This window comes from Lissotriton helveticus, chromosome 8 (assembly GCF_964261635.1).
Source record: "Lissotriton helveticus chromosome 8, aLisHel1.1, whole genome shotgun sequence".
NCBI classification, from domain to species: Eukaryota; Metazoa; Chordata; class Amphibia; order Caudata; family Salamandridae; genus Lissotriton; species Lissotriton helveticus.
This window is the reverse complement of record NC_136069.1, coordinates 744313235-744335823: the sequence shown is the minus strand read 5'-3', so window position 1 is coordinate 744335823 and position 22589 is coordinate 744313235. Positions and strand designations below refer to the sequence as shown.

At 48.1% G+C, this 22589-nt stretch overlaps 1 protein-coding gene across 3 annotated transcripts in view; it reads left to right on the top strand.

Annotated features, from left to right (window-relative positions):
• Positions 1–22589, top strand: part of LOC144772898 (arylsulfatase D-like) — a 734130-nt gene that overhangs the window by 583977 nt on the left and 127564 nt on the right. For all 3 annotated transcript variants that reach the window (XM_078657571.1, XM_078657574.1, XM_078657572.1), the window contains one exon: positions 3615–3749. In XM_078657571.1, the coding sequence (XP_078513697.1) occupies positions 3615–3749 (135 nt within the window). The remainder of the gene's footprint in view (positions 1–3614; positions 3750–22589) is intronic.

Genomic DNA, 22589 nt, shown 5'->3' with positions numbered 1-22589 from the left:
CCATGTTAAAAGTGACGCAAAAGTGACGCAAGGGGCTTGTAAATCTGCCCCCTTATATTTAGACCCAGCTTTGGTTGTTGTATTCCGAGAGCAGTAAACTAATGCTTGGGCTTCTTTTTCTAATGTTGTGCTGGAATGAATTTATGCAAATAAACTTCCCCTTCAAAGCGCTATTGTCTGTTTCGGTTGGAATCCAAAACATTCTTTTTATAGTGCCCACTCAATATTTCCATGTTTTTGGAACATGCCTTTGAGAGAGGATTTGTGAATATTTGAGTAGTATGCTACTTGCACATGTAACTGATCTTATAACTGTGTCAACATTTTAAGTGTTTCCTAGATATACAACTGGTGTTGCAGCTGTTCTGTTCCATCACTTTGAACATCATCTGCATAGCTTGATTCTGATGATATTGTCATTTATTCATTAAAACTACTGCCCGCTATTAACTTATTTTAAATCATTGTATGTGCTCTTTCAATGCATAATGTCTGGTGTTCATTGATTTCATTCTTGCAAGAATACTTTATAACATAGATTTCTTCCAAACTTTTATTCTAATCCCTTTCATTAGTTTGAGTTTGTAATGTGGGTTTAAGTTGTAAAATGGTCACTTCAATTTTCTTCAAAATGCTTGAAAGCTGTTCAATAGTAAGTAACACCACATCCAATCTAAATTTTTCTAGTATTATGTACCACTTGTCAACTTGGTGTTGCGATATTGACACCAAGTCAATTTCAGACCTATTCTCAAGTAAAGCAGTATTCATTTTAATCCGTTGTATTTGAATAATGTATTGGAGGGTAGGCAGTAGTTTTTCTTTGCCAAAAACTGTTTCACCTGTATCATATTTTTCTGGTCTTCCAGTTTCTTTGGAATTGGTTACTGTTTCTTGAATTGAAGTACTTACCTCATCTGCTTCTTCTGTGAATTCTAAAGCAGAAGTTGTGGCACTCTGGTGAAATTCTTAGAAAGAGTGGCCCCTTTTTACTAATCCTCTGTTTTTTGGGTTATTTTCTCTTTTTTCCCCCCTTTACTCAACTTGGGAGTCCTGAATGACCTGAATAAAAATGGAGGCCAGTCACCAACAGCTAAACCCACTGAGAGACTGAATGGAACTTACTCCCTTTGTACCCTGTTTCTTTCATTTCTCTTCAGTCCAATAAATTACGTGATGCAAACCAGTACAGTGTGTCCTGTTGATCCCTCCACGACTATGGGCAGCATAAAGGATCATCAAGAAAAAGGTTTTATAAATAGAAAATTAGCTGTTATGTTGTAAGAGGGTTCTTTGCATTAAAAATGAGGAGGCTCTCCGGGTTTGAATTACACCCTTCTTCCTGGTCAGTCTCTATATATAGGATGCTCGTATTCCGATTGACCAAGTGAAGTTCTTCTGGTATGTTGACAACGCGTTTTCCCCCCTGATTTTGCCCTATCAAGGAATAGGGGTTCCAGATCACTTCAGTATTGTGTCCATGCTTTGAGTTTGCGGACCACTCCCTCAAGATCTTTTCTCATCTCTACATTGGTGCTGGACTAGTCTTGCAAATTCTTGGAATAGTATGACATGCATAGTTTTGTAAAATCGCTCTCCTTTTTGGCAAGAAGCACATATTATAGCATTTTATTCCTTAAAGTTGGGAATTCTCACTATTCTTCACCTTGGTGACTGGATGGATGGAAGGGCTCCGGAATAGTACCTCATGCATTTTTGATAATAAAGAATAGGGTTGGGGTTTCTGGTGGTACCCAAGTCCGGAGCTAAGAGAGGAGAGATTGTTCAGACCGGATCCTTCCACTCCCCCTGACATACCAGCAATTCTGAGGTTGTTACATGTGCTCTCTCCTCCGAATCTTCATTTCTCTCTTCTAGGCACTTGGTGTTGTAGAAAATGAGACTAATTGTGTCACTTTATACTTTAGTGTAGTGACAGTGTCATCTGTTAGTGAGATGCAGGCTTTTGCTTCTGTGCTACAATCTACCACATAAAAAAGATCCTGACAAAGGAGAGAGCCTTCAAGTCCCATTGACCAATTTTTCCCTACAGGGAGGCATGGGTATTAGAAAACTTTCAGGATAGCATTTGCTGAGGCATTGATAGTTTGAGCCATCCACAATCTGCTGAGTGCTTCCCTGAGATGACTTGGCATATATATCAATTTTGGCCTGCTGTGTTGGGCCATCTGATTTGCCATTCCCCATTGTTCCTGTACTTACAATGAGTGAACTTGCTCATCTGTTTTATCTTAAGAACACCAGGTAGTGGATCTACACTCCAGTTAAGCCCAGTCAAAGGTGCCACTGGTGCACCGGTTCTTTGCCTCATAAATCGAAGGAGATCATTAAGAAATGTAAATGGAAGCCAGTAAATTCCATCTCTCTGCAATCTGTCCTGGATGACCAGTAGTCGACTAGGATGGTAAGTGGAAGTCAGTCAAGAATCTGTTGCAGTCTCCCACGCCCTGCCTGCCAGTGTCTTGACTCCAATCCCAGCACAGAATAAACAGAGGACAATAGAGGTAACAAGTGATTTATTTTCTCGATGACATTTCTTAGACATTAACATGAAGTAGACTGGTTTGTGTAATGGGCCCAGGAAAACTAGGTCAGCAGTTTTGTATCTTTTTTTTTCATCCCATTTGTATCCAAACTCCCCTCTGGTACATGGATGTGTGGGCAAGCAGTTGACTGGCCGCTGGGCTGGCCACATGCCCACAATGAAGGGATCCATAGCTAGGACAAAATCAGATGGGCATCAGCAGCCCAGGTAAACCATGCCACTCCAGATAGCACATTATCAAGGCTCCCTGGTTCAGATTCCGGCCTAGGCAGACCTCCCGCAGAGAAGTCCTGATCTTAATAGTAGGCCAAGTCACACCCTCTGGGGTGTAAATGTGATGGTGGTCAACTGCTATGGGCCCCTTTAATGCCCTCGCACCAGCCTATATTAGGCATTCAAATTTTATGAGCAGCAGGGGAGTAGACCTAACCCCAACTCTCCAGTGCAGGTCTTCTAGTGGGCAGCAGAAGGCAGGATTCTGGCAAAGATTGCAGGGTTCTCTCTTCTTTTTAAGAACAGTAATAACGGCTTTTGCAGTGTAAAGGTTTCAGGGGAATAGGAAGCAGTTCAGGGTATCACTACGAACTCTCCTTGAAACTTCTATGAAAACAAAACTTCATTTTATAAATACAGCCCTGTTTCCCTTAAAGAAATCTGGCTGCATTAAAAACAACAAAAAGTAATCACCTTTGCAGACCATCATCCCTATGATTGCAGCCAATTGTAGTGGGTTACGAATTGCTGTAATTCATATTCATTCTGCAGATTGGTCTGCAACCTTCTACGAGTCCCTTATTTTATGAATTGACCTATTGGCACATAGGTGGGCTCACAATAATTTACTGCTCACAAAACTTTGATGCACAAATTACTTTGTAGAGCACTTACCTATAACACCTCTTGAAAGAACGATAGAGGGCAAGTTACTTAATATGATTCATTCCATTGGTTATCATGAAGAATTGTTCCAAGGCATTTTTTTGCATTTCATGCAGAATTCAGATGCCACATCTTCAATCTAACATGTAAATTGCGTTCTTTCAAACAGGGAAAATTCTCAATTCTCTAGACGAAAAAGGACTGAAGAACAATACGCTGGTCTACTTTGCCTCTGACCATGGAGCGCATTTGGAGGACAGAAAAGGAAATATTCAAGTTGGTGGCTGGAATGGAATATACAAAGGTGAGAGGTGACTTTAACAAGTAGTCTGGTGAAACGTTTTTGGGACAAAAGAAAATAAAACAATAGCTCAAAGCCATTAGCAGAGGCTATCATTCTGCAAGCTTATTAGTGATGGAGATAATCATGAAAAGATTAAAAATCTTCTTTCATTTGTCATTTCTAAACTGAAAAATGCTGAAATGTTAATGAAATGTCATTTTGGCAGTACTTGTCAAGGATATTTAGATTGCCTTACTGAAACAAGACCACTTCAGTGAGCATTTCTAGGGCCCGATGTAGGTCGGTCGGTAACGGCCGAAAATCGGTATTTTCGGCCGTTACCGATCGGAATACAGACAACGGGATGTAGGAGGCCGAAATCCTGCGAAATCGGCGATTTTACCGATTCGGAAAATCACCGAGTCGGTCGGATTCCGATTCGGAAAAATGTAGGAATCGGAAAAAATCTCCGAATAGGTAATCTACCGAATCGGAGATTTTTTCCGATTACTACTTTTTCCCGATTCGGAATCCGACCGACTCGGTGACTTTCCGAATCGGTAAAATCGCCGAATTGGTATATATTCCGATTCGGTGAAAATCCGATTCCATGCGAAAACCCTAAGATTGAGATGTAGGTAAGCACAGAAATACCGATTTTGCTCAAAAATCGGTATTTCTGACTCGGAAATTACCATGGATTGGAATCAGGTGGTAACCAGGTGCAACCTATAAAAAATGACCCAAAATGCAGTTCTACTTGCAACATGGCAGCTTTCTATGTCATAGCTAGACGGCTACGGCTACAGCAGGAAGGTGAGAGGGAATGGCTGAGACAGGAGCAGGTGTACAGGCAGAGGGTGACCCTGTGCATGCTGACAGATCCAGAGATCCTACAGAGGTACAGGCTGGAGGCAGACACCATCAGAGACCTCATCAGGGACCTCCAACCCCTGTTGCAGCACACCACCCCAAGGGCACATGCAATCCCTGTGCAGGTGCAGGTGCTATGCTGCCTACATCTTCTGGCGTCTGGCAGCTATCAAAGTGTAGTTGCTGTGGCAGGAGGGGTGACCCAGAGCAGCCTGTCAAGGTTCTTCCACAAGTTCCTTGATGCCATGATCCAGAGGATGGCCCACTACATTTCCTTCCCTTCCACCCATGCAGAACTGGCACAGACAAAAGCTGAATTCTATCAGATGGCAAGATTCCCCCACATCATTGGCTGCATAGATGGCACACACATACCGATTTGCCCCCCTGCTGACACCGAATACGTATACCGCAATCAGAAGTCACGGCACACCATAAATGTGCAAGTGATATGCAATGCCAAGTGTGTGATCACTGACCTGGTTGCAAAGTTTCCGGGGAGTACCCATGACTCCTATATCTTCCAGAGTAGCGGGATTTATGCACGGCTGATGGCAGGGGAATTTGGCGAAGGATACCTCCTAGGTAAGACACAGTGTCAGACCCCCATTACCAAAATTGCAGTGTGTAATACATGTATGCATGTGAGTAATGTTACCCCTTCTCCTTCCAGGCGACAGTGCATATGCCCTACGCTCGTTCATTCTCACACCTTACCTCAACCCCTCAACACCCAGCCAAAGGAGGTACAACCGTGCACACAAAAGCACGAGGAACGTAGTGGAAAGGACCTTTGGCATCTGGAAGAGCAGGTTCAGATGTCTGCACAAGAGCGGAGGTGCAAGGCAATATACCCCCATCACCTGCTGCAAGATTATTGCTGTCTGTGCAATGTTGCACAACCTTGCAGTCAGGAAAGGCACTGAGGTAGAGTTATCCGACTACGAGGACCCCGACGATGACAATGCTGTCCCACTACCACTACCTGCTGGAGTCTCTGCACCATCTGACGGCAGATACAGGCGTCAGGAGATCACAGACAACTATTTCTGAGTGAGTACAGATGCACAAACAGGTCAATGTATGTGTTCAGAAATTAAATTTAATAATGTTGCATCAACGTTACTGCACTGATGTGCAACAAAAGAAAAGTTTAACAACAAGGGGTAGGAATGTCCAATGTCCGGGTTGCCTCACCCGCAGTGGCAGTCCTATTTTTTGCTGCGCTTAGCAGGCCCACTGGGATGAACCTCACCCCCTTCAGAATGCCCTGCAGCCTCAGCTGAGCGCCTGGTGCTCCGGCGCGGCTCTGACGCAGCGCTGGCCGGGCTGCTGCGGCTGCTGCTGTCCCCAGCCTCGCCCAGGACGGGATTCACTGCGGTGTTGGAGATGAGTAGTGTCTCCATGGCTGTTGTTATACGGCCCATGCCCCTAGTGACCTCGGACATGGACTGTGTGAGACTGGCCTCCATGTTTGCCCCACGTTGGCATGACTGGGCAGTCGCAGCCGCAAGGCGGGTGAGTGACCTGTTCGTGACTCTTGCATCCCTGCGACGACTCAGCTCATGGTCATCCAACCTGGTGCAGAGCTGGGTGATGGCAGTGGTCATTCGGCCAATTGATGTTGCTATGTCCTTGTTGCTGTCAACGAAGGTCTTGAAGCCCTGTGTCATCTCACCCATCTGCAGGTTGTGCAGGCGCAACTGGCGATGGCAGGCCAGGATGGATTTCGCCTGCATCCTCTGTATTGTGACCATGCTGGTCTCCAGCCCAGCGAAGACGCTGCCTCCCGGTGCTGGTATTGGGCTACTGGTAGCACGTGGCCTACGTGGAATTCTGCTGCCCTGCTGTGTGTGCTCTGGTGTCGCTGGTGTCACGGGGTCTTGTGCAGGAGCCTGACCCGCTGCCCCCTCCATGATGACTAATGGAGCCACTATTCTCCTCCGGGCCGGGGAAGTGGCAGGTGCAGGGTGGCTCTGTGGTGGTGTGTTGTCCGGGGAGAATACCAATGAGGGCGACTGAGACTGAGACAGTCGGGGGGAGTGTGGAGTTGTGAGGGAATGTCCTGTGTCCTCCTCATTTGCCAGGGCACAGCTGTTGTCCTCCTCCTCCTGTGCTGCTGCACTGGTGCTTGCCACTGCCGCACTGGCTGTTGGTGCTGGAGCTGGTGCTGGAGCTGATGCTGCTCCCCCGCCTGATGGTGCCCCTAGGTACAAAGAAGCATTTGTCAAGTGGGTGCTAATGTGTTCCAGTCACAACTATTAAAGCATTGCACATCTCATTACAAACACGTTGATGCTGTATTACAGTTATTTGTCTCATGCTTCTGCTGTGGCATTATTGGTAACTTTTGCTGAGTACATTTAGCACGATGCATTGCTCATGTCTGTTGCTAGCTGTACTGGCCTGGGGTTTGGCTGTGCATTGGGTCTGTAGGGGAGGTGTCTGGTATGGTGTGTCAAGTTGCGCATGCTTCTTACTGTAGCTGTAGCTCGGGATGAGCTATCCAGGTCCCCAATGCCCACGACACTGGCCCTCTCGATGGTCGTCGCCACTAGTTCCTCCAGCTGAGTGAGGGGTGGCGCACGGTTTGTTCCTCCTCCAGTGAGTCCAGCCTGCTTGTGCAGGTCGGCCAGTTTGCGCTTGGTCACGCCAGGGATGTCATAAAACCTCTTCTTGAGGTCGTCTAGGCTCCTGTGGGTGACACCAACTGCATTGACTTTCTCCCCGATGTCGAGCCACAGCCTCCTCTTGGTGCTCTCCGGGACAGTCAGGGACTGCCTGCCATATAGCTGGGTGTGCACCCTCACCACCTCCTCCACCAAGGTTTGCAGCTCCATGGTGCTGAATTTAGGATTGCGCTTCCGCCCTGCCTTCTGGCTCTCTGTGCTGGTGTCCATGTCTCTCAGGGATCCTGCTCACAATGCTGCTCTCTCTGTGTCTGCTCAACTCATGCAGCTTTCCAGAAAGTTCTGATGAGTTGCACCTGCCTGGGTTGCCACACCCTGTGGGGGAGGGTGCTTACAGCTCATTGGCTGATGTCTTCAGTGTCACTCAACCAGCTCGGCAAAACGGCATTCTCCGAATCGGTATTTTCCGAATCGGTAATTTCCGAATGTGTTCGGTAAATACCGATTCGGAATGTATAATGCCTTCCTATTGGCCTTTCGGCCCATGGGGCGTATTTATTATTCCGATTCGGCGTTTACCGAATCGGTTGGTTCCGCATTTTTTTTTTTCCGATTCGGACTTGTCCGAACCGGCCTATACCGATTCGGTAGTTGGCGAATTGGTACGTATCGACTCTCGATACCGAATGCTACCGAATCGGTATTTTTCCGATGATTATTTCCTACATATCATTTTCCGATTTTGAAATACCGAATCGGTACGGATCGGTATTTTAAAATCGGTAAATGCGTTTTACCTACATCGGGCCCTGAGTGACATAAAAAGGGTTGTTCATTGCTCTGAGCCACACACCAACATACAGTGTAAGTGCTTGATTTAGAATGGGAGACGACTGCAGATCCCTCTCAGAAGCTCAAAGGACACACTCATAGGAAAATAAATCTCTATAAAAATTTGAAAGTAAACATCCAATCATAGAAGCACACAGGAAAATATTAATGTATATTATTTGAATGTATTTTTGTGAGGTAGAGTTCAATAACTTTTCACAGTCAAAATGTACAAATGTTACAGAAGACAGCAGATGTTCTATTTTTTTTCCTCATTTGCCTTGCTCACTAACGGCTGGCCTCCAAGCTCTCCCTCTGCCATGGTATTCGACCCTTGAGGAATACTAGAAACCTCAGCAAATGTTTTATTGAACATGCTGAGAAATAAAGAGGCTGACAAAGAACTGTGGCTGTTCAACACATATTGCAGTTACTGGTTGCTCATGGGGATCAGGAGACAGCTTTTATGATTTACAGTTGTAGGTCAGAAGCGTAGGCAGCTGGACACCACCCTGACTACCCTCGAAAGGAATCTCCTTCGACAGGAGTTCCTCTCAGTTACCCAACGTGGGGCTAGGGCGAAGCTCACAGCCATGCAAATCGAGCGACTCATGCTTTTAGAACAACTGAGATGCCATGATTTCTCAGCTCACTCTGTGCATACACATGCCACAGCAGATAAGACAGGCAAGCTTCTTGCTTACCTTGTTCATCAGGAACATCCCGCAGTCCTATACACACCATACAAGATGACTTTGGGCTCATGCAAAACACGCAATTAGAAGTGCACACAGCCATGACTTGTCACTATGCTTCCCCCTATGGATCTCGAGCGCAAGGGACTCCCCAGCAAATTAGTGTAGCTTTAGATGCGATCGACTTAGCCATGTTGACCACCAATTGTCATTGGACTCCCCTATCACATTGGACGAGGTATGGGACACGCTGTCAGCTCAGCCATCTGAGAAGACGCCGGGGCCAGACAGGCTCCCGGCTAAGTTCTTTAAGACATATGATGACACACTAGCACCTCGCTTGCATGCATTCTTTACCTCCGTGATCGAGGGCTAAGCGGTTCTGCCTTCTCTATGTAGCAATCAATCAATCAATCAATCAATCAAAGAATTTGTAAAGCACGCTACTTACCTGTGAGGGTCTCAAGGCACTGAGGGGGGGGGTGGAGGGGGCCTCTACTGCTCGAAGAGCCAGGTCTTGAGGAGTCTTCTGAAGGTGAGTAGGTCTTGGGTCTGCCGTAGGTGGGTCGGGAGGGCATTCCAGTTCTTGGTGATGAGGTAGGAGAAAGATCTGCCGCTGGATGTCTTTCGTTGGATGCAGGGGACAGTGGCGAGGGTGAGGCTGGTGGAGCAGAGCTGGCGGGTGGGGGTGTAGAAGCTGAGTCTGTTGTTCAGGTAGGCCGGTCCGGTGTTGTGGAGTGCTTTGTGTGCATGGGTGAGGAGCTTGAAAGTGATCCTCTTGTTGACGGAGAGCCAATGTAGGTCTCTCATGTGCGGGGTGATGTGGCTGTGGCTGGTGACGTTGAGGATCAATCGGGCGGAGGCGTTTTGGATGCGTTGTAGTCAACGCAGGTGTTTGGCTGGGATGCCTGCGTAGAGCGCGTTGCCATAGTCCAGCCTGCTGCTGACGAGGGCCTATGTCACAGTTCTTCTGGTTTCAGTCTGGATCCACTTGTAGATCCTGCGGAGTATGTGGAGGGTGTTGTAGCAGGAGGAGGAGACGGCGCTGACCTGCTTCGACATGAAGAGGGAGGAGTCCAGGATGAATCCTAAGTTGCGGGGGTGACCTGTTCTCAGGACACCCCCGCGCCGCACGGCCCCCAGCTGTGTGTGTGCCTCCTCGTGTGCCAGCTGCTGCTCGCAGCCTCGTTTTTTCCGGTCTGTCTGCCTCCCTAGCTGCCGCCCCACTGTACTGTCCCACCAGCTGTGTTGCTTAATTTATTGTTGTTCTTGTTGTATTTAGTGCCTATTTTCTGTGTAATACTGCCGTAGTGTGTGCCCTTTTCCCGCTCTGCCGCCTGCCCCGCTCTCCGCTTCCCGACGCCGGCCACGCCCCCTTTTTCCGTGTCCTCCCCGCTCCCGCCTCCCAGCTGCTCCTCCCTCCCACTCGTCCTTAAAGGGCGACCGCGCTGCGCAGGCGAGTGTGACCTGTTCTCAGGACACCCCCGCGCCGCACGGCCCCCAGCTGTGTGTGTGCCTCCTCATGTGCCAGCTGCTGCTCGCAGCCTCGTTTTTGCCGTTCTGTCTGCCTGCCTAGCTGCCGCCCCACTGTACTGTCCCACCAGCTGTGTTGGTTAATTTACTGTTATTCTTATTGTATTTAGTGCTTATTTTCTGTGTAATACTGCCGTAGTGTGTGCCCTTTTCCTGCTCTGCCGCCTGCCCCGCTCTTCGCTTCCCGCCGCCGGCCTCGCGGCCATGCCCCCTTTTTCTGTGCCCCCCCCGCTCCCGCCTCCCAGCTGCTCCTCCCTCCCACTCAGCCTCAAATGGTGACCGCACGAACTCGCAGCGGGAGCGCCGATTGTGCGCCGAAGGCGTGCCAAAGGCAAGCCCGTCTACCCCTGGCCCCTGACGATGCAAGATGACCCGACGGACCTACGACGCCGCCGCCCTCAACGCACTCAATGCCGGCCGGAACCCCGCTTGCTGCCAGGCCACCCCGAAACGCACCCACGGATCCTTCAACTGCAAAACCTGCAAGTTCACCTGCCTCCGAACCGGCACCTCACCCGCCATGCCAAGCACCAGCAGCAACCACCTCAAATGCATCCTGCTCAACACCCGCTCCGTCCACAGACACGCCGTTGAACTCTGGAACCTCCTCGACACAACATCACCAGACATCGCCTTCCTCACGGAAACCTGGATGAACGCCTCCTCAGCCCCCGACATCGCCATCCCGGACGGGTACAAGATCATCAGGAGGGACCGCGTCAACCAGACCGGAGGAGGCATCGCCATCGTCCACAGGAACACCATCCGCATCACGACCGACTCCAACGACACCTTTGCCGCCGCCGAGCACCTCCACTTCCAGATACACACCGACCCAAAGTCGACCCTCAGAGGCACCCTCGTCTACAGACCCCCGGGACCACGCACACAATTCAGCGAAGACATCACGGACTTCATCAGCCCGCACGCCCTCCCCTCTGCCGACTACATCCTCCTAGGGGACCTCAACTTCCACCTGGAGAACAACAAGGACTGCAACACCGCCGCCCTGCTGGACAACCTCGCCAACCTCGGACTCAAGCAACTGGTCAACACCCCCACCCACTACGCCGGCCACACGCTTGATCCCGTCTTCTCATCCAGCAAGCACATCACCTTCAGCCACTCCACTGGACTCCACTGGACTAACCACAGCTGCGTCCACTTCAGCTTCAGAAGAACCACGACCCACCACCACCCGCAACAGGTCCCTCACAGAAGCTGAAGCAAGATCACCGCTGACCAGCTCACCACCTCCCTCAGCCAGAACCCACCCGCCAGCACAACGGACCCCAATGAAGCAGCCCGCAACTTCAAGCAGTGGCTGACCACCTGCGCCGACGACCTCGCACCACTGAAGAACCCTCCCAGCAGACCCAGAAGCAAGAAGGCCTCCTGGTTCACCGACGAACTCAAGGACTCCAAGAAGAACTGCCGCACCCTCGAGAAAGCCTGGCTCCGGGACCAGACCACAGACAACATGACCGCCCTCAAACACGCCACCCGCAAGCACCACCAGCTTATCCGCACCACCAAAAAGAAATCACTGAAGGAACGACTGGACAACAACGCCCACGACAGCAAGGAACTCTTCAGCATCGTCAAGGAGTTCTCCAACCCCAGCACCGGCAACAACGACATCACTCCTTCACAAGATCTCTGTGACTCCCTCGCCTCGTTCTTCCACCGCAAGATCGCCGACATCCACAACAGCTTCGGCGCGCCATCCATGCACCCAACCATCAAACCAACGCCCCCCACCACCACCCTCCGCACCTGGACCACGGTGACCACTGAAGACACAGCCCGCACGATGAACACCATCCACTCCGTATCTCCAACCGACCCCTGCCCCCACCACGTCTTCAACAAGGCCGACTCCACCATCGCACCCCAACTCCGGAACATCATCAACACCTCCTTCAACACCGCCACCTTCCCGGAGAGCTGGAAGCACGCCGAGCTCAGCGCCCTACTGAAGAAACCTACAGCGGACCATACCGACCTCAAGAACTTTCGCCCCATCTCGCTCCTCTCTTTTCCTGCTAAAGTCGAGAAGATCGTCAACAGACAGCTTGCCGCCTTCCTCAAGACAAACGGATCCCTCGACCCCTCGCAGTCCGGTTTCAGAGCCAACCACAGCACCGAGACCGCCCTCATCGCAGCCACCGACGACATCCGAGCCCTGCTCGACAACGGGGAAACAGCGGCACTCATCCTCCTGGACCTCTCTGCAGTGTTCGACACTGTCTGCCACCGCACCCTAGTTCAACGCCTCAGCAACATCGGCATCCAAGAGAAGGCACTGGAGTGGATCATCTCATTCCTCGCCGGAAGAACACAGAGAGTCCGCCTCCCCCGTTTGGATCCGAGGCCACCAAAGTCATCTGCGGCGTACCGCAAGGATCATCACTCAGCCCCACCCTCTTCAATGTCTACATGAGACCTCTTGCAGCCATCGCACGCCAGCACAACCTCAACATCATCTCCTACGCCAACGACACCCAGCTGATCCTCTCCCTCACCAGAGACCCCGACACCGCCAGAACCAGCCTACACGAAGGGATGAAAAACAGCCGCCTGAAACTGAACTCAAACAAGACGGAAGTCCTCATCCTGGGATTATCACCCTCCGCCTGGGATGACTCCTGGTGGCCCCCCGCCCTGGGCACCACTCCCAAGCCAACAGACCACGCACGAAACCTGGGCTTCATCCTGGACTCCTCCCTCTCGATGACCAGACAAGTCAACGCCGTCTCCTCATCATGCTTTCACACCCTACCTATGCTCCGCAAGATCTTCCGATGGATCCCGACCGAAACCAGGAAGACGGTCACCCAGGCACTCGTCACTAGCCGACTGGACTACGGAAACACCCTCTACGCCGGAACCACAGCCAAGCTACAGAAAAGACTCCAACGCATCCAGAACGCCTCCGCCCGACTCATCCTGGACATCCCCCGACGCAGCCACATCTCCGGCCACCTGAGGGACCTGCACTGGCTCCCCGTCAACAAGAGGATCACGTTCAGGCTCCTCACCCACGCACACAAGTCTCTCCACGACCTGGGCCCCAAGTACCTCAGCGACCGCCTGACCTTCTACACGCCCACCCGCCAGCTACGATCCACTAGCCTCGCCCTCGCCGCCGTACCACGCATCCGAAGAGCCACCGCCGGAGGAAGATCCTTCTCCTACCTGGCGGCCAAGACATGGAACTCCCTCCCCATCCACCTTCGGCTGACCCAGGACCATCTCGCCTTCAGGAGACAACTCAAGACCTGGCTGTTCGAGCAATAGCTGACCCCTTCCCCCAAGCGCCTTGAGACCCTTCCGGGTGAGTAGTGCGCTATACAAATGCTATGATTGATTGATTGATTGCATGGTTTGTGGGTGTTGGTGCTGTTCCCAGTGTGGTCGGCCACCAGGAGTCGTCCCAGGCAGAGGGGGTGGGTCCGAGCACACACCTGGTCCCTCTGCTAAACCCAGGGAAGGAGCCCACATCCCTGAGTTCCTACAGACCCCTAGCAATCTTAAATACCGATTATAAAATATTGGCAAAAATCCTGGCCAACAGACTGGGGCCCTGCACCCCTACATTGGTCTATACGGATCAGAGCGGGTTTGTCCCGGCTCTCAGCATCTCCCTTAACCTTCTTCGCTACCGCCGTGTTGCTGAGTATGCCCCATCCGTTTGGCCGCGCTCAGGCTGCCTGGTATTGGACCTTGAGCGGGCAATTGATTCTCTCGATTGGGACTACCTGTTTGCCCTCCTTAACTAAATTTGGCATTGGACCTTGCTTTATAGGAATAGTCCGGCTGTTATATAGACGCCCAACTGTCTGAGTTAAAACAGGCCCCTACATCTTGGAGGCCATTGCAGTAGGATGCAGGACTAGGCAGGGATTGACCCGGTACCCCCCCTGCTCTTTTATTTAGTAGTGTAGTGGAGCCTTTGGCAGCGACCATCCCGGGCCGGGTAGGCATGGGATCCCTCTGGGGGATGGCACCCACACAATATCCTTGTGTGCCGTTGACATACTGCTATATGTCAGAGACCTAAATGCTGTCCCCCCTTCTTTGGCTCTGATACTGTCAGAATTCGCTGCGCTATCGGACCTACCCATTAATGCTTCGAAATCGATACTGTTCCCTTTTGCCATGAGTACCCCGGACCTGAGCTACTCACTAAACAGCGAACCGGTAACATGGTGTGTAGGCACTTTCCGTTACCTAGGGGTCCACATTTACCGCAATAAAGTAGACCTGCTCAATGACAATATTACCAGGGTGTTGACTGCCATCCAACCCCAGATCTCCTTCTGGAGGACTTTCCCGCTATCCATCTCAGGCACAAATATGCTTGCTGAGATGGTGATCTTGTCTCAGCTCCTTTATTATTTTACAAATCTTCCCCATGACCTATCTCCTGCCTTTTTTGGTAAGTTGGAAAGCACAGTTAGAGAATTCATTTGGGGTTCATCTAGACATAGGGTCTCCATTAAGAAGCTCTATCTACCTATCGGACAAGGCAGCCTTGCTGCCCCTAATTTTGAGCACTATTATTTAGCTGCGCAGGTGCAGTGGATTGCCAAATGGTTGGCCTCTCATTATCTTGGGGATACGGCCACTACTCTCCCTCCTTTATCACACCCCTCCCTCCTACACATGTTCCTATACGTGCGCATGACCCAAACACATGGGCTCCCTTCTGCTTTCGGTAGCTTACTAGTGTTTTTGCAGGTGTCTGTTAATTACCCTTGCTATAAAACCTTATGCCCCCTCCATACCCCTACAAGTCGTGTTGTACCTCCCTTCACAAACCAAGGCAGAGAAGAACCTAATAAACAGAGGTTCATCTGAAAAGGAAGAAGGAGCATATACAAGGCAGGTATTACCAGATAAAGGATGGATCTTTACCAGGAATCTCACACTGCACCTGGTATTGAGGCAAGTATATAGATGGCAGCACTAGAATATTTTGAGGAAACGATAAACATGAGAGAAATGCTTAAGATTTGGATGAGCATTCCAGGAAACACATGCTACATTTTTTTTGTTTTGGAATGGTCACAATTTAAATAACGCCAGTGTAATTTGCATCATTTCAGAAATTTTGAGTACACTTGTTATGAGGCATTCCGAAAATTACACATTTAAGTCACTTGGTGTAATTACGTGACATTTGCTGTAAAAATGTATATGGAACGCGCCATATATAGTAGGCATTGGAACAATAAAACCTTGTTTAAGGGTCTTGAGTTCACACTTTTGTGTGCAAAATACGTTTTCACCTCAAAAATTGACACAAGGACACATTTCAAACTAAAATAGATCCCTAGATGATGGATACGACTTTTTTGTATTTGCACATACTTTCACATAACTAGACCGATTGCAAGAAGAAGACACTTAGGGGCCGATTAGGATGGCGGACGGACTTGCGTCCGTCCGCCATCCCAGAGGTGGAGGGACCGTCCGCATGGGCTGCGGCGGTCCCTCCGTGCAAATTAGGATGTGACCGCCACCCTGGCGGTCACATCCTGGATATTTAACATTGCGGCGGGTGCTGCTTCAAGCAGCACCCGCCGCAATGTTAAAAGTGCATGTTTTACATTTACATGCACAAAGCGGCAGGCACCGCGCGGTGCCTGCCGCTTTGTGCTTGTAAATGCTGGGGGGTACCATAGGTACCCCCCATGTGCACCCCCCACCCGTCCACACCCTGGGGGCCCGCAACGGGCCCCCAAAATCAAAAGTACACATGCTTTTCCACGGCGGAAAAACCGCCGCGGAAAAGCATGTTTACTAATGTTTCCTAATTTGGCTGGCGGTGTCTGATAGACACTGCCAGCCAAATGAGAGCTTTTCCGCCGCGGTTGTAATCCGACCGCGGCGGAAAAGCAGCGGACAGAAACCAAGACCCACCAGCCATCGTAATGCGGCAGTGGGTCTTTGGTGACTCCGCAGAGGATTTTCCGCCTCCTCCGGGCCGGAGGTGGCTTCCGCCGGCCCGGAGGAGGCGGATAATCCTCCATCCTAATCGGCCCCTCTATCACTATGAAGGGAGAATACAATCAAGTAGCCCATGGCAAAACGGAGAAATGAATGCCAGCAATCTTAATGTGAAGTAACGAATTAAGAAATGTAACCTCTTAAGATGGTGTCCTGTCTTTAGTTTTGGCAGATATTCTACAGTGAACCCTCAGCTACTGACACACTGTATGGATAAGTAGGCAATCCACTCCATTTCCGTCTGGAATCAAAATTGGCCTCAGTTTCTTTCACGATTCTGAACATTTGAATAGCATGTATGATATCTAGATTTACACGTAGTCTTTTTGGATGCCACTGTGATTGCTCTTGATGGACATATCAGGGGTTCCATTCATGAATGTTGTTAAAAACCAACCTGAATTGTCAACATTATATGCACAGAGAAGATAAACTTACCAGTCATACAACAATGAACTCCTGTAAATAGTAATGTCATCATGACAAAATGGGTTGTTACCGCTTCCAATAAATAGTTCTAAAGATGTTTGTGCATGTGTTGTGTGAAAAGTATTATTTCTGTATTACTGGACTGATGAAGAAAGGCCACTTCTATGAATAGGTGAACATTTCTGTGACCCACCTGATTGAAATATTCTAGTAAATGTCATCAATGCTCATCACGCATAAGAAATTTCCATTCCTCATTAATGCCAAGATTGAGCTACGGTTTGTCAGTAATTTTGAAGTAATCCAAGAACAAATTTTGTTTGAACAAGAAAAGTTTGTGAATGTCTCTTAAAAATCCTCTCTTTTACAAATATAGAACAACAAGAGTAGAAGCTCCGGCCTGTGGTATTCGGAGTCTAGCCTTACAGTTGCAGTTCTGAGAAATGTTGTATCTCTGGCATGATGATAGTAATAGACTCTCTCCTATGTTAGACAAGGTAATGGATGAATCTTCTTAATATGAAGGAAATTTCTCTGGTGATTATCTTCTTCATGGTTGGATCCTGGATCAGTGGTGGAACTAACTATATTGATTTCTAGCAACATCAGGAGCAAAAACATCTTCCATTTCTGGCCTGTGGAATTTATAGGTTAAAATGAAATTAACCTCTTGGATGCTATGGGAATTCCCCTGCTGTGCTGGGATTTCGTGATCCTCATTGGTTTATGACGAGCTGGGCTCGTCATGAGCGTGCGAGGAGGCTACTGCATGACGAGCCCAGCTCGTCATGAGCGTGGAAGGGGTTAAGGAGGAGTGAATTGAGCCCATGCAATTACTCATTACAAATGAAGATCAGTAAACTTTCAGGCTTGTGCTGTCATCTCAGACTTCCCCTCCTAACTCCCCTAACCATTGCGTTCCTAACATATTATAACCTCAAGCTGTGTAATTCTGAGTAAAATGTGTGGAAAAGTCACATTGAAATATCCTGAATGAGGCATTAATTTTAGCAAATATGTAGGAAGGCTCAGACTAGTCCGATTCTGCATGTACCTCATTAGTTCTAGATCTCCTGATAGTATTCAAGAGTATTGTACTATGTGCAGTCTTTCATCTTGCATATAATTTAGTATTGGGGTGTCAGTCTTTCATATTTTTTCTCAATCAAATGCCTATTTTGTAATGCATGCAGACAATCCCTTACATACATTTCATAGTTTTTTTATTGGTCTTAAGATGAGTTCAACCTTTTGGCAGTGAGATTGCCTTTAATACTTCAAGCAATAACATTCAAATAACTTCAGAAGCAAGAGTACACTGCTTCAGCAGCAAACAACCAATTTGGTGGAACAACACTTTTCAGCAGTGATATCATAACAGTAATTGAGACTGGAATAATAAATTCTATAGCATCCATCACATCTAAAACATGATGAGCCCTGATGATGTCCTAAAGAGGACGAAACGCGTAGACTGCTCTTAAATAAAGGCTGTTCCGTTTGTGTAATTGATGATCTGGATGGAACAATAGTTATACTGATTGGATATGTGTATTTATTAACTTTTTTGTTGGAATTCGGATTTGGACTTCCTGAATTTTCTGTTCTTGGATTGTGGAGTATTATAATTGGGGAATAAAGAAATCGAATAAGAAAGAAACTGATACGGACTTCAATATTTGATTGATAAAAATATTTTGTGTTTTGAATTAGAAGCTCCTTCCATTACCATTTTTTGTTTCTGGCACGTTATTGGTCTCAATGGTGGGCCACAAGAAGTGGAGCACCATAACTAATAAGGACTCAATTGGACTGCCATAAAATATCTCACCAGTGCATACAAAGTGCTTCCCTCATTGTTGTTGAATTGTTTACATCTAAAACACTGCATGCAATTAATGTTGTTTTGAGTCCCTAAAATGTAGATATTTGAGCGAGCCAGGCCCAGGGACACGGAAAATCGGCAATAAATCAAGTTTTGCCATCTCTCAGTGGGGACTGGTAGGGCTTGTCTCACCCTGCCAGTGGGATAAAACCAATATCATGAAACATTCTCCCATATTCAAGATTTGCTAATAACTGGTTAATGTATGCACAGTAGCATTTTACCGGTATAAAATTATATATTGGAATGGTCCCAATATCTCTAACCATATACTAAGATTGCATGCCATGTGGTCTGGATCCTGCTGTCAAATGGCACAAGTTAGCGATCTTATCCAATCCTATCTGCCAAGAAAATGTTGTTCCGTTGTATGCTTTTCTGGCAGTATTTGAAGGATGACCTATTTGAGATTCCATTCCAGCGTTTAGGTTTTTAGTTGCTGCATTTTGGTACTTGTAGGCCTTCCATGTGGTTGGGAGCTAGGGAAATTTCTTAGCGTTTATCAATTTGAGCCTCACATAAGAACCTATAGCATACCTCTATCTTACTATGCATACCTTCATGTCAACATTTAAAATCAGACTTCTCCATTTTCCCTTCCCAAGTTAAGCTCTGTAGAGAGGTCACTTTCTGCCATATGTGTACATTCATTAAAGTAGAAGAGTGTACTGTAGGAAAAAAATCATTTTCATTTGTAGGGGTGCATTATAATCACACATTTAGAATGCACCCTAATAAAATCCTTTGTCATGTTAACATAAGGTGTTAGGACTTTGAAATGTAATAACCTAAACTTGATGTATTTAGGATATTTAATGGTAAACGTGAAGTTATTGTGTAAACCAAATGTAACTAGCAGAGAACACTAACGTGAAGATTTTGTGCTATGCAACTGACAAGCATTCATTATTAAATGTGCCTATTACTCGTGTCATTTTATATGTAGTTATTAATATTAACCAAATGTGCCTTCTTTTCTGTGTAATGTAGTAAAGCTCATGCTCCATTCTGTTATGTTAGCTGAATGTTGTAGGCCTGAAATACATTTTCCTGGAAGCTCTCTCTTGAGAATTAATGGTTTAATTTTATTGTGTGCTTTGGATTTTGTACTTTCTCATGTTTGTGTTGCAGGTGAAAGACGTGCCCTTGTTTGCTGGAATAATGTCTTTGTTTTAAGAGTTAGGAAAGAATAGGATAAATTGGAAGTTAATGCCGATAAGGGGAACTGTTGTATTTTCACACTGCAGAAGGCCTGGGAACCAACGTCCTCTAGTTGCTGTTCAGGAACATTGCCATCCTGTGGAAAACTACCTATGAAAACGTGGTCTGAGTTTATGGCGTGACCCGAAAGGATTCCTGGGAAGATACCTGTAATATAGGAAATGTTGCAAGTAGGGAAAAACCCACTTCTTCTCTGCCTTTGGAGAGAGCATCTCAAAACGAGCTCTATAACAATATCTCTATGCTACCTGAACCACTGGTGTGGAGAGACTTCTTAAGAAGACTCCACATGCTGACACCTGTTCTCCAGCCTGCCCCAAAGAATGCTTAAATTGCGATGTCATATTAGCATTAGTATAGGGATAAATTAACACTTTATTTTCACCAACCCTTGATGCTGAGACATTGGGCACATGCTTTTTTATCCTCTGCATTCTATTTCTTGAGTTAAATGTTGCACCAACTATGTTGATTGCCATGTATTTCTACACCCTCGTCTTGAGGTGTCTTTATGTTCCGTTATGTATTTCTTTTTTTTTATATTTTAATTTGCTTTTTTGAAACATTGAAACATAACAGGTATGTCAATTAAGACTGTCCACCATATCCTACCCCCTTCCACCCACCACACACCCCTCCCCGCATCTCAGAGAAAACAGTACACTTGGATACAGAGGTGCTCCACCCGTCACAGCATTTCATAGTGCCCTCCATAATCTCCCCTACAGGTACCAGGACAACAGGGTGGCCTGACCTCCCTCTATCCCAGTCCACCATCCAGACCATAGTACCGTCTCCATTTCCCCCAAACTCTATTGAACTTCTTGGGTCAACCTCTGGCTTTGTACGTGACCCTCTCAGCTGCCATATAGATGTCCATGCCTCTCCTCCATTCATCCAGTCGAGGAGGAATGGGAGTGCCCCAAGCTCTAGCCACATCTCGCTTAGCTACCACCAGGGTCAGTGTAAGGAAGATCAAAAGTGTGCGAGTCAGGTCCACCTCATTTGTGGTACCTAGCAGCACCAGTTTAGACTCCACCGGGAGGGGCGTTTCCAGTATATCACCTAATTCACTCAATATCTTGGCCCAGTAGTCCTGAATGACACTGCAGTCCCAAATGGTATGATAAACGTCTCCCTGCACGCTCCCACATCGCAAACAATTAGGGTCACTGGCCCACCCCATCCGGTGCAGACAATGTCTATCATCGTAGACCCTATGGAGGATTTTAAACTGTATAAGCCGAAGCTGAGACTTTATTGCAACTTCCCTAGGGTGCATCAGGGCCGTCTCCCAGTCAAGAGTGTCCATCTCCGCCAGATTTAGTTCCTAAGTGCCTTTCAATTTCCCCAGGCCATCAGGCATATTATTAATCAACGTTTTATAAGTCAGGGACACCAGTTTAGTCGGGACGCGCTCCTGCAGCAGACGGCCCTGCAGTGCAGTGCGTACTCTGGCAGCGGGTCAGAAAGCACCCTCTCCGCCCTCCATGCATGACGTACTTGCGCATATTTCAAGTACTGAGTATGATGCAAGCCATACTCCAACCTCAGCACCTTGAAGGACTTCAGAGCTCCCCTTTTCACCTAGAACAGAGATACCAATGTCATCCCACCTGAGTAATCCCTTTAATTTATGCAGGTCCTTTAGCCATGTACAGTGCCAAATGGGCGTCTGTTTCGTCGGTTTGTGTGCCCATCCAATCCTCTTAGTCGCCCTCTCCCATGTCTCCAAAGTCACCCGCGTCGCCGAGACAAGTCTTTCCCTACCCCTACATCCATACTGTAGACAGGTGCACTGCGCCATTGTCCCTCTCTCCAGTCTATATGTGGGGTGATTCGCCGGGGCATGCAGCCAATCATATATTGGGGATAAATGTTCCGCCCAGTAATACGCCTCAAGATTGGGTAAGGAAATCCCACCATTATATTGATTCCTCTGCAAGGTCTCTAGGGCTATTCTAGGATGCTTCCCTAGCCAGAGCAGCGACCGGAGCTTGTCATTTATAACTTCAAAAGCCTGTCGAGGAAGGGGGAAATACTCATTCTGCAGGGCGTACAGGAACCGTGGCAGGGTTATCATCTTGAACATTGCTGCACGTCCAAGAATCGTAAGGAGGAGGGTCTTCCATCTAATTACGTCGCAAGCAAAGTTTTTGAGCACTCGCTGGATATTCTTCAGATATGAGAGTGAGCGTTCTTTCGTCACGTATATCCCCAGATACGTGAACCCCTCTCTCGTGACCCGAAGCGCTTCAGGCAGATCAGGCCATACCTCCTCCCCCCCGGGGCTGTACAGAAGTGACTTATGCCAATTTATCATATATCCTGAATGGGAACCGTAGCGTCCCAGCAAGGTGAATAGTCGCGGTATCAAGACCTCTGGGTGGGTGGCATATAGGAGGATGTCATCCGCGTATAGCAATATTTTCTCCTCCACCATATCATTAGAGTCAGTTTGAAACCCTCTATCCCTTTGTTGAGCCTTATCTCGCACGCCACCATTTCTATGATGAGGGCAAACAAGAGTGGTGAGAGAGGGCACCCCTGCCGGGTCCCTCTCCGTATGGGAAAATCCGCCGCTAACACCCCATTGACTTTTACCCTCGCTCTCGGGTCAGTATAGAGGACGCCCACCCACTTCCTAAACTTAGGACCAAAGCCAAACTTAATCAACACTCCCTCTAGAAAGGGCCAATGCACTGCGTCAAACGCCTTTTCTGCGCCCAAAGACCAGAACACATGAGGC